The 18,009-nt window shown below is 37.0% G+C and overlaps 1 protein-coding gene across 1 annotated transcript; it reads right to left on the reverse strand.

The window, feature by feature from the left end:
- Positions 1-5,045: 5,045 nt before the first annotated feature.
- Positions 5,046-17,888, reverse strand: kif23 (kinesin family member 23; the record flags this gene model as incomplete). The annotated part of the gene is made up of 23 exons (XM_056254506.1): positions 5,046-5,555; positions 5,640-5,710; positions 6,060-6,138; positions 6,232-6,320; positions 6,402-6,635; positions 7,157-7,456; positions 7,687-7,869; positions 9,361-9,534; positions 10,264-10,430; positions 10,521-10,682; positions 10,823-10,982; positions 11,073-11,192; positions 11,274-11,353; positions 11,451-11,553; positions 12,646-12,767; positions 12,859-12,971; positions 14,054-14,095; positions 16,188-16,355; positions 16,443-16,555; positions 16,661-16,797; positions 17,100-17,205; positions 17,597-17,725; positions 17,805-17,888. Coding segments are annotated over 23 exons (2,952 nt in total), but the record flags the coding sequence as incomplete, so codon positions are not given.
- Between the last annotated feature and the right edge of the window lie 121 nt (positions 17,889-18,009).

Raw genomic sequence — 18,009 nt, forward strand, 5'->3', positions numbered from 1 at the left:
ACATTGTAATAAATGTATAATAACATTGTAATAAATGTATAATAACACTGTAATAAATTTATAATTACATTGTAATAAACGTATTACATTGTAATAAATGTATAATGAGTCGCTACTTTTTCAAAAAGAATTTCTACTTTTTCAAATAGATTCGCTACTTTTTCCAAAAGCATCGCTCCTTTTTAAAAAAGAATCGATACTTTTCCAAAAAGAATCGCTACTTTTCCAAAAAGAATCGCTACTTTTTTTAAAAGAATCGCTACTTTTTTTAAAAGAATCGTTACTGTAAACACTGTAAACAATGTATATTTACATTGTAATAAACGTATAATTACATTCTAATAAACGTATATTAACACTGTATTGTATAATTACATTGTAATAAATGTATAATTACAATGTAATAAATGTATAATAACACTGTATTGTATAATTACATTGTAATAAATGTATAATTACATTGTAATAAATGTATAATAACACTGTAATAAATGTATAATTACATTGTAATAAACGTATTACATTGTAATAAATGTATAACAACCTTGAAAAGAGTCGCTACTTTTTCCAAAAGAATCGCTACTTTTTCCAAAAAGAATTGCTACTCGCTACTTTTTCAAAAAGAATCGCTACTTTTTTTTAAAGAATCGCTACTTTTTTAAAGAATCGCTACTTTTTAAAAAGAGTCGCTACTTTTTCCAAAAGAATCGCTACTTTTTCAAAAAGAATCAACAAATGTATAATAATAATAATGTAACAAATGTATAATAACGGTAATGTATAAAAACACTGTAATAAGTGTATAATTACATTGTAATAAATGTATAATAACACTGTAATAAATGTATAATAACACTGTAAACAATGTAAAATTACATTGTAATAAACGTATAATAACACTAATATATAATTACATTGTCATAAATGTATAATTACATTGTAATGTATAATAACACTGTAATAAATGTATAATTACATTGTAATAAACGTATTACATTGTAATAAATGTATAACAACCTTGAAAAGAATCGCTACTTTTTTCAAAAGAATCGCTACTTTTTTCAAAAGAATCGCTACTTTTTCAAAAAGAATCGCTACTTTTCCAAAAGAATCGCTACTTTTTTTTCTTTTCTTTTTTTTTTCTTTTTTAAAAACAATTTATTTAAACAACATATTGAGAGATCAACAGTAGGCTACATTCATACATTGAAACGCCACACAATACATTCACACATCGAGGCGCCAAAAAACAACAAGCAAAAGCAAAACAACAGTAGGCTAATGACATCAAAGTCTGTCCAACCAGAAAACACACCTCCCGCAGTCCGTTCCTAGATTCCCAGAACAAAACCCCATGGACGGTGCAAACCCCGTCCCCCATCCGATGCCGAAAGACCCGGACAGCTCCCGGAATGCCATGTGACTGAGTCCCTGCGGCACAAACATCCAAGTCCCGCGCTCCAACACTCCGAAGCCCGGGGCCACGGGCCAGATCCTCCACAGTGACGCCAGCCGAAGAAGCACAAACCGCGCCACGCCCAGACACACAAGAATGCCGAAGCAGTCCCCGGCCGTCCATGCAAAAACCAGACAATGCTCCCTCCACCCCCGATCGCCGAGACGCTGCAGCAGCGCAGACGTCCACGCCGGAGGCCGCACCGTCCTGCCAGGTCAGCTCCGCCAGGAGGCCACCAGCTCCGCGTCCCTCTGCGAGACCACGAGGCCGGGCACACAACACCGCTGGAGGAGGGGGTGCAGCCGCCACGACGCCGCAAACAGCGGGCGCAACCGCCGTCCAGCGACACACACAACGTGCATGATCCCCGAGAGAACCCCACCATCTTCACTCCAACTACAAAAATCCGACCAAACACCACAAGGTCGAAAACACACGCATGGTGGCCCGTTCGCAACAAGAGGTGCAACAAGCATCCAGAAAGCAGACAGGACGCACCCCACCCTGCGCAGGCCCTACAAGCCAACCCCCACCAAATACCAAGATGTCAAAGTTCAGCCGCAGACCCCCAGCGCATTCAAATGCACCGACTCAAAATTAAAACACGATACACCACACAAAACACGTCACTACCGAATTCAGTGCTGCTCAACAACTTCAATAGTCGCTAATCGCTACTTTTTTTAAAAGAATCGCTACTTTTTTACTTCAGGCGTGTAAAGAGACAATCGTCTATTTGGGACTCGGCTATTATTTGAAGTATGGTACATTTTTATTGTTTCTTTTAAAAAAATGCCGGATTTTCTCTCTCTTTTTAGATTTTTGACATTATTTTACATAAAGAAAAATGCATGCTGCACATGTTCTTGTGAAATAAAGTATATTTTATATAAAATGACCATAAGTTTCAAGCATTATTTTTCACCATCATGATCAGGAAGTAACCCTCATAATACAATGAAACGGATAATATAGAATTATATTACACAAAATCAATGTTTTAAAAATGCTTATTGTACTATTAATGTATCATTATAATACGTATAAAGTATGACGTTTCGTGTGTAATAATGCCGTTTCCTGTCTAAGCAAATTACGCTCCAAAACGTTAGGTGGCGTTACTCGGTTTAGAACGTAAGCTCCGCCCCTCACTTCCGGTCCTGGCGCTAGTGTTAGAACGTAAGCTCCGCCCCTTACTTCCGGTTCTGGCGCTGGGGTTCTGAAACTGGTGGTGGCGGGTCTGCAGCTGGATACTATTTAAATGTTGAGGAAGCCTCTGGAGCTGAAATCCAAATATGGTAGTGGGCATTTCGGTTTCAAAACGCGCTGCAAGCGATAGACCAATCACAACAGACTGGACCATCTGACGAATCAGAGCAGAGTAAACCCCTCAGTGAAAGGAGGGGTCTAGAGAGACTGAATCCTTCATCTAACCGTTTCAGACACTGTGACAAAAGAGGGGGTGCTGCAATGTATGAGAAAATGTTTACCTTGGATGTATGTAAACCTATGTTAAGAGACCTCTAAAGCAATATTAGGAACCTTTAAAATAGCATAATAGGGGCCCTTTAATATTTTGAGAACAAGACTATGGTTTTATTCTAAGCTGAAAGAGAAATCCCAGACAGAAAGACAAGGCGGATTCAGTTACAAAAAAAAATTTCTCAGAGCAGAAAAACCTTTGTCCATAAACCTCATTTCAGCTTGCTGTGGGAATGAGTGGTAGAATACGGAATTCTTTCGAAATTAAATTGCCAGTTTTGGCCTTGTAAGCAATCTTTTTAATCAAAAGGTAAATCCAGGAAGGAAGTTGAAATATTGGGAAAATATTTTGGAGGAAGTTTGCCTCATTTGAAATGGAATGTCTGGGCTCCAAACTCTTTAGACATGGTCCACTTCAGGTACTTGAGCAGAATTGCTACCGCTCCGACCTCCTTGACCTGTAAACATAGGCACACTTTTTTTGTCCTGATACAAAATTGCTTCCACTCAAAGCAGCAAACACTATCACCTGCTAACATCTCAATTCTAACAGACCGTAACCCACCAAAAAATACAATTACAAACATGCAGTGGTCTTACATTTGGAAAGGAAAGTTTGATGCAAGCAAAACCCCTAAATAAGCTGATGACCCTTTTTAATAACCATTTAACACCTAATGTAATAGATATTTAACATGGATACAAAGACAGCAATTTCTGCAATTTAATTCAACGGTCTGTCCTGGTGTATGAAGTAAACTATTGAACTCTCAGGAAAAATAACTGATGGTCTTGGCTCATTCATACCATCATAAAGATGTGTAGAAATGTTTGTCCGTAACATCTGTGGGAGATATGTGAACAGTTTCAATTATATTATGGTAATACATTTTATTTAGATCCAATATCTTTGTGAGACTGTATGGTGTCATGCTTCTGTTTTCAATTAAATATTTAATACATACTCAAACAACAAAAATAGCACAGCCCTCATGTTTTTCTTTGTTGGTGCCAAAATGGGAGAAAGTGGTCAAATCAAGTGCTAAGCTTGACAGCTAAGCTTTTTGAACCGGTTTTATCATCTGTCATACTAATGTCACAAACACTGCTGTTGTTTGTACATTACGTGTAAATTTAAGACGCATGACATTGGCACATTTACTTCCGGCCTGTGTAAATAAATAGTCTTTTAAAGCATGTCAGTGATGCCAAATCAGATTTGATGCGTTAAGTAAACACAATTTCATAATCTAGCGCATAATTACAATTCTTTTAGACTGGATTTCAGAAACATATTTACATGCCATGAATGTTGTGCTCACTAAGGCAGAGCCAACTAAAATATATTTTGCGAGCAGAATAACAAGCTAACAGCACAGACATTCAATTAAATATTTGTCCATTGATATTAATTGATTTAGCATTCATTTATGCATATATTCTTAATGTGATAACTATAACAAGATAATACAAAGCCCTTGTGTTAAGCATGGGTTCTTGTAGATCAAAGAAAATGTTAGCTTTTAAATAAAGGTTTAAAACCATGACCTGTGAACATTCAATAAAAATACATTTTAAAAAAAGCTCTTAAAACACTCATTTGTCTAAGTCACTTCTCAAACATGCATGACTGTAAAATGTATTTTTTCCCCCTGAAAGGTTAAACTTTCATTTCATGAAAATAATATTAATAAACAATAAATAATTTGAGATGTAGAAGCAAACACTTTGGCCAGAAAGGGAGAGACTTTTACACTAAAACACTATTACTAAGGCTAATTTCTTTTAAGATTTTTACATTCAGATAACCTTACATAATCTGAAATATATAAATACAGCTTGATAAAAACATTGCATTCTGATATTTTGCTTGACTTTTCACTTTCTCACATCTCTCATACTTCATCTTAAAGTATTCATTGTCTACATGAAAATAAATAGCCTTACTGTAGGAATTAAAACTGCTGTCCTCAATATTTTAAACACTACTGCCATCTACTGATTTCTTATAGAATCATATCTACTACTCTTCATGGCTGAGAGAACTGCATGACAAATGGACAAAAAAAGTAAAAGGAATAGACAAATGTGTAAATTCACCACTATGAATTAAGTATATCATATGCTGTTTATTAGCAGTTGTGTCTGCAACAATATCATACAAATGAAACTACATGGAAAGAGTTATTTTCCAAGATGCTGCCTACTGAAGTCATTAGAATGACTCTTACTAAAGGACTTATAGAAACACCAGCAAATGGTTTGTCTTAACTGTCAACTTTCAAGAGTATACATTAACATATATAAAATACACGCAAATAGCTAATGTGCTTAAGAGACAGTTAGAAAACAAAACATTTGTAACACTTTTTTTTTTGTTTTGTTTTAAAAACCACCCCGACACTAAATGTGAATTTTACATGGCAACACCCAGGTAGAAAACGCAGTACAAAAACAGCTTTGGTGAACTTGTGTAGTCTTCTATAAAAAGATTTTTTACATAAAAAGCATTTAAAAAAAAAAAAAGTTAAATATTATAAAGTGAATTTTCTATTGCACACAGTGAGAGGCTTCGGCTGTGATGGCAATGCGAGAGCAATCTCAAGGCTTTCTGCGTCTGAAACAAAAGGGGGTTAGTCCTCAGTTTTTAAAGTTACTTTTTGCCTGTGATTGTGAAATGATACACAAATAGAGAGCTTACTTTGAATATCCGTGATGCTGGTATCCAGGTCCCAAGTTTGAGCCAGCTCTCATCTCCAGAGCCACAGAGCACTAGAGTAAAGTCAATAAACAGGATTATTTGTCATTTAAAATATAGGAACATAATCTATCCATGCACACACGTTCAAAAAAAGGATGCATTAAAAGTGACAGTAAAGCCATTAATGTTACAAAACATTTTACATGCTATTCTGTTAAACATTCCATTCAAAGAATCCTAGGAAAGAAAAAAACATTTCCACAAAAATATTAAGCAGCACCGGTTAACAATATCGATAAGAAATGTTTCTTGAGCATCAGAACAGCATATTATGATTTCTGAACGATCATGTGACACTGAAGAGTCTCACAGGAATAAATAAATGTCCATTTAGCTAGTTGACACCAGAATATGTTTTACCCTCGTCTCCACATCAGTCCAGTCTCCCTCCATAGGCTCACCATCCGGGCCAGACTCTGATGATCTCCTCTTACGGCTACTATTTAAACAAAACCAATATAGAGCATTTACACAGAGACCTACAAGTTATGCATATATGACCACCAAAGCTTTCAAACTTGGCAACAATCACCTGGCCACAACAGGGTTTTCCTGCCTGAGCGTTTCGATGTCTGTGAATTGAACAGCCTGTCCTCCACCTCTAGTTTTGAACACTTCACCCTGATAAAGAGCAAAGAATTTTTAATTTCAGCAGACATACAACACCAGACTGAGCTAGACCACCAGAAAAAAGGAAGCTACCTTGATTAGCTTGGTCTGAATCTCCCCATCCGAGGCCACCTCCTGGTGTGTCAAAACGTACTTGTCACACTTGGACAGAGCTTTCTCATTAGGAGCGTTTACTTTGATGGAATTGGGGATGTTTGGCTGGAGAACTGTATCCAGGTCCACATTACTGCTGGGTTTATGATCAACCCACCTCTCCCCACCTGCGGAGTGCGAGCGTCTGTGTAGAGGCCGAACCGGCGCCCCAGTCTATTCAATTAAAACAAACACAGTAAGACAAATAGAAAACAGACCACAAGCATGCTGAAGCGTTAGTGTGTTAGTGAATTTCTAAGCACAAACTAAACGTACCAAGCTGTTAAGAAGGGAAAAAAGCTGGAGATTAGAGTGGGACGCTTTATCTTCAAAGAAAAAAAAAAATCTGCTTTTCAGTCTGCAGATATTAAATCTTAAAAAGTTGACAATTTCAGCTTCAACAACTTATGAGCATAATCTGTCTAAAGTGTATGAAGAGCAACTAAACAGTATTATGAGTAACGGATGACATTGAGAAGATGAAAACTCAAATTTATTCATCTAAAAGTGCAAAACAAAGCCATTACATGGTTAAAATAAGCAGCACATAATACCTTATAATTTTACATTCAGATCTTCTGGATAATATTTGGAGCAGCTTAAAAACAGATCAAAAGGTCTACATTAAGCTACAATGTCTATATTAGTGTCTCGTTGAAGCTTTACCTACAACTACAGCAAGATACTCCACTGACCCAGTGATCCGTTTCCTCTAGGTCTACATCTGCAGGCTGGACAGGCACCTCTCTGGCCCAACACCTGCCTCTTCTCCTGCTAAGACTGTCGGGAAGGCCCTGAGCTCTCTTCCTACTGTCTGGAGGCGACTGGCTACCCTGCCTGCGAGACTGCGGGACTCCCTGCTCCCACTCAGAGATGCAGGAAGCCACTGAGACACTGCCTGGTCTGGGGAAGTGAGGATCTGGCCTGACCGTCTGAGAGAAGTTATATATAGGCTCCAAGGAGGAGAGGGATGACTGCGAACCATTGTAGGGAGACTGAAAGTGACATGATTAGTTCACACATGGTTTGCATGCAACAAACAGCAGTACATTAAAAACAACATTTACAGCATTAAAAAGGGGGGGGGGTGAAGATGCACAGGGTAATTATACACACATACTGCACAGCAGACCATGCATGGACAAATAAAGCTGAGGTTTGTGGATTAGGTTAGGCATAATTTTCAGGGTCAGGCGGTCTAGAAACGCAAGTCAGTTAAACGTACAGGAACGGGTGACGGGGAGGCGGATCTCTTGGGGGGCACTTTGTCCTTTTCTCTGGAGGGCCGCTGTGGCTGCCGGTTCTCCGTCTTCCCCTCCGTCACAATGGCTTTGAGTTGTTTGAGTTTCTCATCCTTCACCCACAGCTTATTCTGCATCTCCAGCTGCTTGGCATTAACCCGCCTCTCCTGCAGAGAACAAACCATCCATGTATTAATTACACCAACAAATGAAATGAAAGATAGTCTTTCCCAAAACAAACTTATTTCAAACCCTGGATCACAAAACCAGTCACAACTAGCAAGGGTATATTTGTGGCAATAGCCAACAATACATTTTATGGGTCAATATTAGGGCTGGGTATTGACACAAATTTCACAATTCGATTTCGATTCACAAGCTTGCAATTCGATTCAATTCAATATTGATTATTTTGGATATCAGGTACAATAAATGGCAAATTTTCTCAAGGAAAACATATCTCTTAACTAATGCTGTAAACTATGGGAGTCAGTTGTAGCCTACTATAATATTGAAGGTAAAAATTAACTGATTTGTAGCTATACAAACACTTAAATTACACTTGTTTATATTTCATATAACTTTATTATAAAAATAAATATTTAAATGGTGGCTGTCATAATAACTTGCCAGATTTATTCAAACATGCATTAAATATCGAAGAACATTAAAAATTATAATGAATATGTAATATGGTGCATATATTTAGCAAAATGCTCCTCTTTAGAGTTAATTTTTCTAGCTGACTAACGAGTTTATGGTCACATGTGGTTTTTCTGAGGTAAATGTGACGTTACATGGCAAATGTGACGTTACAAGTTGTTTTACTGACGTCTTTTCCACGGTTGAAACACTGATTGAGCGATTCCATGTGACATGATACGGATTTCGATAAGTTGTACTCTCTTTTAACACACTTTCAGACGTTCATTCATGTTTATTTCGCGCTGTAACTGGTATTAAGGCAGAAGAGATCATGTGCGCTCCGCGCTGCTGCTTCTCTTGAGCTGAGCCAGAGCGATCTCACGTCACAGCGCCAAAACGGTACTTATGTTTTTGAATTTCGTAAGAAAATGGACGTAACTTGAAATTTGAGACTTTATTTAGTATCAATAGTAACAAAGCACAAAGATTATTGCGATTTATTGGATGGGATGCGCGCTACAATGTTCCATTCATTCAAAGGAAAACAGGATGACTAATCGATTCTTGAGATGTAAGAATCGATATCGGTTCGTAAAAATGAGAATCGATTAATATCGAGAAATCGATATTTTTTACCCAGCCCTAGTCAATATTATCGATTATTTCTTTTAAGCCAAAAATCATTAGGATATTAAGTAAAGATCATGTTCCATGAAGATATTGTAAATTTCCTATTGTAAATATATAAAACATTTATTTTTGTGAATGAATGCAGCACAATCGCAAACATAAATGGACAACTTTAAAGGCGATTTTCTCAATGTTTTGAATTTTTTGCACCCTCAGATTCCAGATTTTCATATTGGCTAAATATTGTCCTATCCTAACCATACATCAATGGAAAGCTTATTTATTCAGCTTTCATATGTGTAAATCTCAATTTAAAAAAATTGACCCATACAACTGGTTTTGTGGTCCCGAGTCACATATATGGTCTATGGAAAGATACTCACACATTCCTTCTCCCACTTGAGCTTGGCGTCAGTGACGATTCCCTGCATACGTGATTCCATGCGTCTCTTTTCAGACATTTCCCTTTGAAGCCTCTGTTCTCTGCTCTCCAATTCGTGCTGTAGAGATCGCTTGTCCTCCTCATAGATGTTGGTAGTTTTCTGCAGGATGTCAATCTGCATACAGAATAGCAATGCAGAAGCATGCCATATTCAACACTTTTGTTAGGTCAAGGTTTGTTGCAACAAATAGTAATTATTTCAACCATAATTATCATAGCCTAGTTTGTGTTGTGAAATGTCAGTTAAATCTACTGTGTACACTTAGTTCAAAAGTTTGGGTTTATAAGATTTTTTTTTTTTTTTTTTTTTTTTGCAAAAGACTCTTATGCTCACCAAAACTCCACTTATTCATATCACATTCATATTTATTGTATTTTTTTATCAAATATTTGTGATACTTTGGGGTTGAAAAGACTGAAGCAGTTTCACACCTATACATTGCCTCTGACCTAACGAGAGCAGTTGTCGAGTAAACGCAGATTTGAATGTTCTGGTGTGATTGATTCGCCTGTGTCTATTAAACCGTAGACATTGTCATTTAGGAACGAGATCATTTGGATGTTTGAAATGAGATCTTTTAACAATTAATTGTGCAGCACCATATCCTTGTTATACAAGTATTAAGTTCTTTAAAACAGGGTTCCCACACCTTGGTTAACTTCAAATTCAAGGACCTTTCAAGAACTTTCCACGTCCATGTTTATTTTCAAAAGCTTTCCAGGGCCTTGAATTTTTTTTTTTCAGATTCACAAACGTTCAAGGATTAAGGACCCGTGTGAAAACAACCCTTTAGAAAAATATTGCACTTAATTTTTTATCCTGACTCAATGATGGTGCAAATACCTTGTACTCCAGCATCTTAGATTTCTTTTCCAGACGATCAATCTCGTTCTTCTGGTTCTGTATCATTTTATCCTTTTCCCCAAGCTTGCCACGCTGCTCATGGATGAAGTTCTCCTTGGAGAGAATGTTGCCATCCTGCTCTTGAAGCACAGACTTCAGCATGTTGGCTGAAACAAAACAATGGCCAGAAATAAAAATAAAATAAAAAAAGGTTGCACATAAAGGACAATATAAACAGCTCTGAATGATGATTTTACCTGTTTTATTGTACTCCTCTATCATCATCTGTCGAACCCTGTGTCTCTTCTCCAGGGCCTCGATGAGTCTGGGTAGAGTGACGTCATCATTAGGGCCAGAAACCTCACAGGGAGGAAGTGGAGGAAAAGACTGAAGAAGCTGGTTCAGTACTGTTGGAAACTCTGTAAAAGCACACATCACAAATTGTAACATTAACAGTAACATTTAACAGAGACATTAGCCTGCATGTTAAAGAAACGGACATTATTTGAGAATGTAACGTCATCTCAAATGTGCTAAGTTCACACACAAAAAAAAATACCTCCATCTACAGGACCACCACGTTCCTCCAGTCTTCGAGTCAGCTCGTCTTTGAAGGCTTGGTTCCTCTGTCGGCGACCAGCAGTGAAGCCACAGATGGGCCTGTCAACAGGCCGGGCCACTTCCACTTCCTGAGTCATCTCAGCAAAGCGCATCACCAGCTGCACACAGATGAGAAACCCAAATATCACAGTACAAGTAGTATAAATCAAGAGGAACAATCCATCTTTTGACCTGTTGATATGGCTTACCAATGTCTCCTCATAATCATCAGCTTTTGGATTTACACACACAACCATCCTCACTTTGCCTTCACCATCAAAGTAGTTTTTGAATAGATGGGTCACTTTAGAGTCTCTGTATGGAACCATCTGAGGACAAAAGTCAAGAGTGCCTTGATGTTGCCGAATTTAGAAATCGAATCAAATGGTTAGTTGAAATCTTCCACATACCTTGTTCGTGCCACACATCTGGTTCTCCCTCAGTACCTCAATACATGTGCGCAGAGTCATTAAAGATTGATTTATGTTGCCTGCGAGAAAAAAACAACAAAAAACATATGGTCTTCATATAAAACACACCTCTGAAATCCTAAAGTCAATCTTCAGTTCTTTGTGCCATTGGCGGACCTGCTTCACGGAGACGACTGCCCTCTGCTCGAGTTCTGCTAGTGCGTTCACTGCCAGCCAGATCCACCAGACACAACTGGCTCACGTTCACCTGATTCTTATCCTTAAAAGGGAAGATCATAAATTAAAATCAAGTATTAGGTCAGTGGTACCACTTTCACAATTCAGAGCCCAAATTTGGCATCTCCACATGTAGGGCCAAAATGTCACATTTGAAGGGTTAGTTCACCTAAAAATGAAAAGTCTCAATTACTCTCATCATGTCACTCAAAACTTCCTTGAAGATATTTTTAACAAACCCCGAGGCATTTCCATCCAAACCAAAGCTTTGACGCTTCAAAAAGACATCTAAGTCTTCCGCAAAGAGACAATCACTTTATATTTAGAAAATATTTAATTTAGGCTTTTATTTACACATGAAAATTAACGCACAGCACATCAAATATGGTAAACAGAAACTAATGGAACAGAAATCAGTCTTCTGCATCACATAAACACGTTGGAGCTTCTGCCGTATCAGTATACTTAGATAAAATAGATAAAATAAATAAATAGATAAATAGATAAAAACCAAGCAAAAAAAAAAAAAAGCAATTATATTATATAACATTATAAATAAAATGATAAATTCTAAAACCTTTTCTGGTTTGAGCTTCTGCAAGAACTAATGAGGCTTTTGAAGCATCAGAGTTTTGGTGGAATGTCCAATTTAAAGATTGGGGGGTCTGTTAAACAATCCATTTAAAAGCTTTTTCTGACTTGTCTCAGCTTTGACACTGTGAAATAACCCCCAAATATCAGGTTCTCAGAGGGTTTTGTCAAAAGACTTAATACAGTGTTTAAAATGAAGGTGAAACTGCTGAACATTAGTTGATCACTAGGGGGTGTTAAAAAAACCTACAGACATCACATTCATTAAACCTTCATGAAGATCAGGAACACTACAATTGTTTAGCTGTGCCCCAAAACATTTTTTACAAATTAAATGTACATGCTTTATTTTTAATGGGGTAAAAAGAAAAGGTTCACTTGGCATTTGTCTGAACAACATTAGGTACCTGGCATTTGTCTGAACATTAGATACCTAGCAGTTATAAGAGTTATATTATTAAAAATATATACATTTGTAACTGGCAAATATTTATTGCAAAAAGGATAAAAAATAAAAACTTTAAAGCATTAGAATTAAACTGACCTGAAGCACATTGTCTCCATCTGCATCCAGAGGTGCTTGTGCCAATTTAACAATGAACACACTATGAGAGCGGCTGGACTCACGGTTCAATTGCGTGTTTGCAATCCTGCGCTTCTTCTGACCTGTTTAGAAAACAGAAGTGCTCATACAATAGCTCTGCGTGCCAACCACAAACAAACCATTTGAAAAAAGCTAACATCTACATCAATTTACCTCTCCAAAAGACTTCAAAAGCTTCCTCTGTTGACTTGACCTCAACCTCGGTGCAGCCAGCCACATACATGTTGTGATTTTGATCTTCACGCAGTATTTTGGATTGTGGCGGTCTGAAATGTAAAAAAGCATGAGATCAACTTCTGTTACCACAGAGTAAAATAAACAAATTATACAGCCATGTTGCAATGAAGCGCGAGTTCTGAATGGGTGTCTACCAGCAAGGAAAACAGACAGCCAAGACAAAAGCTTTTACACTGGCACAAAACACTAAATACTCACATCTGACAGGTCGGAATTTGTTGCATACATGTAAACAAATCGAAACTATTTTCGCATCCAACCTGAGCATCTTCCAAATGTGGTTTTAAATCAGATACATATCTGGACATCCGATCTGCGTCTAAAAACGTATATTCAATTCCAAGCCATCACAAGGCGAGGGCGACACGTTTGCCCACAAAGCTAGCTTTTTAAATGTCGTCTAATGAAGCAAATGTGCCTGTTTTTTGCAGGGTTTTTTTATGGAGGTGGAAACTTTATAAAGGAAAGAAATTGTGCGCTAACAAACATTCAGGAGCTGGTTTAGGAACTCTGCCCCGCGAGTTTTATAAATAAAACAGCTTCACTACTGAAAGCTACATTATATTTCTCAGCAATGAGGTGATTAAACCAACACTACTCACTACTAACTACTCGCTACTCACTCTAATTCATTCGACTTCATAACTTTTTTTTTTTTTTTAAACAGTGCTACTTTATTCTTGATCTAACGTGCCATAGATATTTAGGAAAATAATGGTAATTTTCATTTGTTTTATCTTGTTCGGTCAGATTTTGCACTGCAAAACATCCATGATAGCGGTTATCTTGTGTATGCTGGCAAATAATCATGGACACTCTACCATGTGCATAGTAAAGAGATCACCAACAATCATTTTGGGTGGAAATTAATGTAAACACAGATATCGGATACCAGTCGTGTCTAAAGTAAATGTAAACAGGCACGCCCAAAAAAACCTGAATATGGTCAAAAGATCAGATTTGAGCATTAGGACGTGTAGTGTAAACGCAGCCACAGAGACCCTAAAAGCAATTGAAAGCAAAGACAGGACATGCTGAACAGCTACACAAAGGAAAGAAAATCCTTAAAGGCAGCAAGTCCATCTATGAAAGGATTTCACTGGCCACGTACATGAACTCAGTGTTTCTCAGAGGTGTGCCTGCACCATTCCACCTAATGAAAAAACAAAATACATTTATCTATAAACTAAGCTCACTGATATTACTAACTATAACTTATTATTAATCCAATTAAACTAAACTGAAACTATCTTGGGGTTGGGTACAAAATCTACCACGTGTTGTCAATGAAACATTTAAATTAAGTAAATATTGCCTAAAATAATTGTATCAATAAAAATAAAAAAATTAAAACCTAAGAAAGAAATACTGACAAATATGCAGTGAAATAGTAATATTACTACAATTTAGAAATTATTTTAAAATAAATTCAGCAGATATTCAGTCACAACACTTCAGACATCAGGGCTCCAGACTAACTTTTCCACTGGTTGCACTGGTGCTACCAACTTTCTCAGTTGGTCGCACCAGCATATGATTTGGTCGCACCTTTCTTTCTTTTTTTGCTACATGCCATGGGATTAATAAATGCATGCTGATGAAAAGTGGTTTTAATGGACCAAGGCTAGCAAAGGCTTTCTGGGTTGCAGCATAAATACCTGTAATATATTATATTAAAAAAACACATGTAATATATGATAATTATCATTGCCAAATTTCAGGATTTTGGACAGTAATTTTAATCTGTAATTTTAAGCATTTTACATTTGAATTATACACTCTAAAAAATGCTGGGTTGTTTCAACCCAATTTTGGGTCTAATATGGACAAACCCAAATGTTGGGATAAAAATGTAATAATTTTTTTACAGTTGGAAGTGAAAGTTGAAGTTGGGTTAAAAATTTTAATTACATTTTTAACCCAACATTTGGGTTTGTCCATATTTGACCCAAATTTGAGTTTAAACAACCCAGCATTGTTTAGAGTGTATACATCTATCTATTTACATTTGAATTATCTATCTATCTATCTATCTATCTATCTATCTATCTATCTATCTATCTATCTATCTATCTATCTATCTATCTATCTATCTATCTATCTATCTATCTATCTATCTATCTATCTATCTATCTATCTATCTATCATCATCTTTCTATCTTTTAAAAATCATTAAACATTCAAATGTATGCATTACATTTTAAAAGATTAGAGTAGTATAATACGCTGATACAGATTTTCCGTTATCAAAGTTTATAGTTGTAACAAAAATCAGAAATCTCACACTCCTTACCTTCTGCATTTTATAATAATTTTCCTCTGTCGATCGATTAGGCTACTATCATCTAATCGCTGAAAAGACGTAGGAAGGGGCTCGGTATTTCGTGAGACCTTTTCATTTTTATATGCTTTAATTCCTGAATTCGTAATTGGCGCGTTTCACCATCAGTGTGCAATGCTTGTGACGTGTACGTTCGTCAATAAATAAACTGCACGTGTCTTGCGGAAGAACAATGTAGCCGGAGCTACTTCTCTCCGTTAATGTCTATGGCGAGTCACGCAGGCACTGGGCTACTCCGCAGCCGAGCCCGGTATAAAATAGTCAGAATATAAACACTTATTATAAGCGTACCGTAGGGATTCAGGATAAGTCAAAAACACGGTTTGGAAAATGAATTTATGATGTACTCGTTCATTTTGAACATAAGTTACGGACTGCAGCAGCTGCTGATACAACGGCGTTCTGTTGCGCGAGCGTCCATTCGCACAAATGCGACCACATACAATTTTAACTCGCACATTCTCAAAAAACGGTCGCATATGCGACCAATTTGGTCGCAGTCTGGAACCCTGGACATCATTCTAATATGATGATGATTTGGTGCACAAGAAACATTTCTTATTTTCAATCTTCAAAACTTTTGTGGTGCTTAAAGTTTGTGGAAACTTTTTTTTCAGGATACTTTGATAAATATAAAGTTCAAAAGAAAAGCATTTATTTGAAATGGCAATCTTTTATAACATTAATAACTGCCTGTACTGTCATATATCATCATTAAAGCATCCATGCTGAATAAATGTATTAATTTACTATATATTAAATATACCGGTATTAAAAAACCTGATTCCAAACTTTTGAACCGTACTGCATAAAATAAGTGTTTTATAAAGTATACCGAGGACATACACCACACAAAGACAGTGAATGAGAAAATCACTAATTTACCACTAAATATCAAACTTACTTGGGCTTTATTGGGTCAAAAGGAGTCTCCTCCAGGAGATCATAGATGTAGTTGTTGTAAATCTCAATGTAAGACACAAAGACACTATAGCTGCTGTCCTCATCCACCCCATCTGCTCTACAAGCATCCTCTGGGCTGATCATGTCAGCAAACTCAGGGTCAATTCGCCTACAAAACAAGAACAGCAGATAAATGTATTGGGTTTCGTTTAAATCAGATTACGTTCTTTTGTAACTGATTTCAAATGGAAATAACCTTGTAGTTGGGGTCTTCGGTACAGTTGACTGACTGTCTCGCTTCTGTCGGTCCAAGAGTGCATCTACCTGATTCTGCACCTCCATGCCATTTTTATCATCAGGCTTGAAAACCTAATGAGGGAAAGATCAAGATAGCTCAAAGATGGAAAATTTACTTATGCTCTTTTATTCTGTTATGCAAGTCTAGAAGTAAAGTAAATTGATGAATTCGCTCACATATCTCTTGGCCTGGTAGGGGCCAATGCTGTTGAAGATCATGTCAAGTGAACGTGGAAGCAGTCCACCTTGACCCGGTGAGCCAGTCATTGTATGAGTTTTACCACTTCCGGTGACACCGTAGGTGAACAACAGGCCTAGTTTAAAAAGAAAACTGCAGTCAGTCTTACCACAGACCAAGCTTAAACCTAGTTCCAGACTAAAAGGCATGTTTGAGCCATTTTAACTGAAAGCACCTTGCACTGGCATCTCTTAAAATAGGTCTCAAGATGCACACCAGTAATTTTTTTTGTTTATGTTTTTGTATTTTGTAATTGTTTATGAAAGCTACTTAAATGCCCTAATTAAAGTAAGGCCTAATCCAGATTAATCTAAACCCTGTCTGTGAAACCAAGCCATAGTGTTTTTAAAGAAAATGTGTCCAGAAGAGCATATTTACCATTTTTACAGTGAATAAGGTCTTCCACCAGAGGTTTAGCAACATCTTCAAATAATTCCCTCTGTGTGGTTTTAATTCCAAACACTTTTTTGAAGGAATATTGTGTCTGAAACAGAAATGATTAGTTAACTACAGTAGTCCAACAAAGCCTGACTAGCACCATAAGACTCAAAAGAATATTTCTGTTCCATGCAACAACAAAAAAGTTTTTCAAATGAGAGAAAGCAGTTCATTAAGAGTCAAAAGAATTGAAAAAGCACACAAGTTGTACGGACCACATTTACGGTGCTTTTACTGTCATTTTACAAGCTTGACAAACCTAGTACTCCATTTTTATTATATAGAAATATTTAACCATTACGTGCATCAAAAATCCCTTTGTATTGCACAGAAGAAAACGTCATACAGTATTAGAGAGACATCAGAATAAGGGTGAACTGATCCTAATTCACAAAAAGATCAGATACAATTTTTAAATAATTCTTGAGGGCACTCACCTCTTTGAATTCACCATTCCTATTGGCTTTGAGCCCATCAGGGGCATGTAACTGAATGGTGGTGTTGCTTATAACCTCAATACAGCATTCCTCATCATCTGCACCTAGTGGGCGCGCGCGACAATACACCTGCCAACACACACATCGCAGATTAATACGTTTATCGTGATTTTGATTATCTTAATGTGAGCAACAAGTTACAACATACTCCAACAGGGTCCTTCTGGTTGTTGGAAGTCTTTTTTGGAGGAGGGCGGCGGGGGGTCTTGCCCTTCCTGTTACAAAAGCAAAAATGCAGACGTCATTTAGTCAGCAAATAACTTAAGTTCAAGCAGAAGGAGTCTGGCTTAGGTTGAAAGACTCCTAACCGGCTATACAGGATCTTTATAGCGAGTTACCAGCTAACGTCACTA

This window comes from Rhinichthys klamathensis, unplaced genomic scaffold, assembly GCF_029890125.1.
Source record: "Rhinichthys klamathensis goyatoka isolate OS25496 unplaced genomic scaffold, OSU_Roscu_1.1 h1tg000005l_1, whole genome shotgun sequence".
In the NCBI taxonomy this organism is placed as follows: domain Eukaryota; kingdom Metazoa; phylum Chordata; class Actinopteri; order Cypriniformes; family Leuciscidae; genus Rhinichthys; species Rhinichthys klamathensis.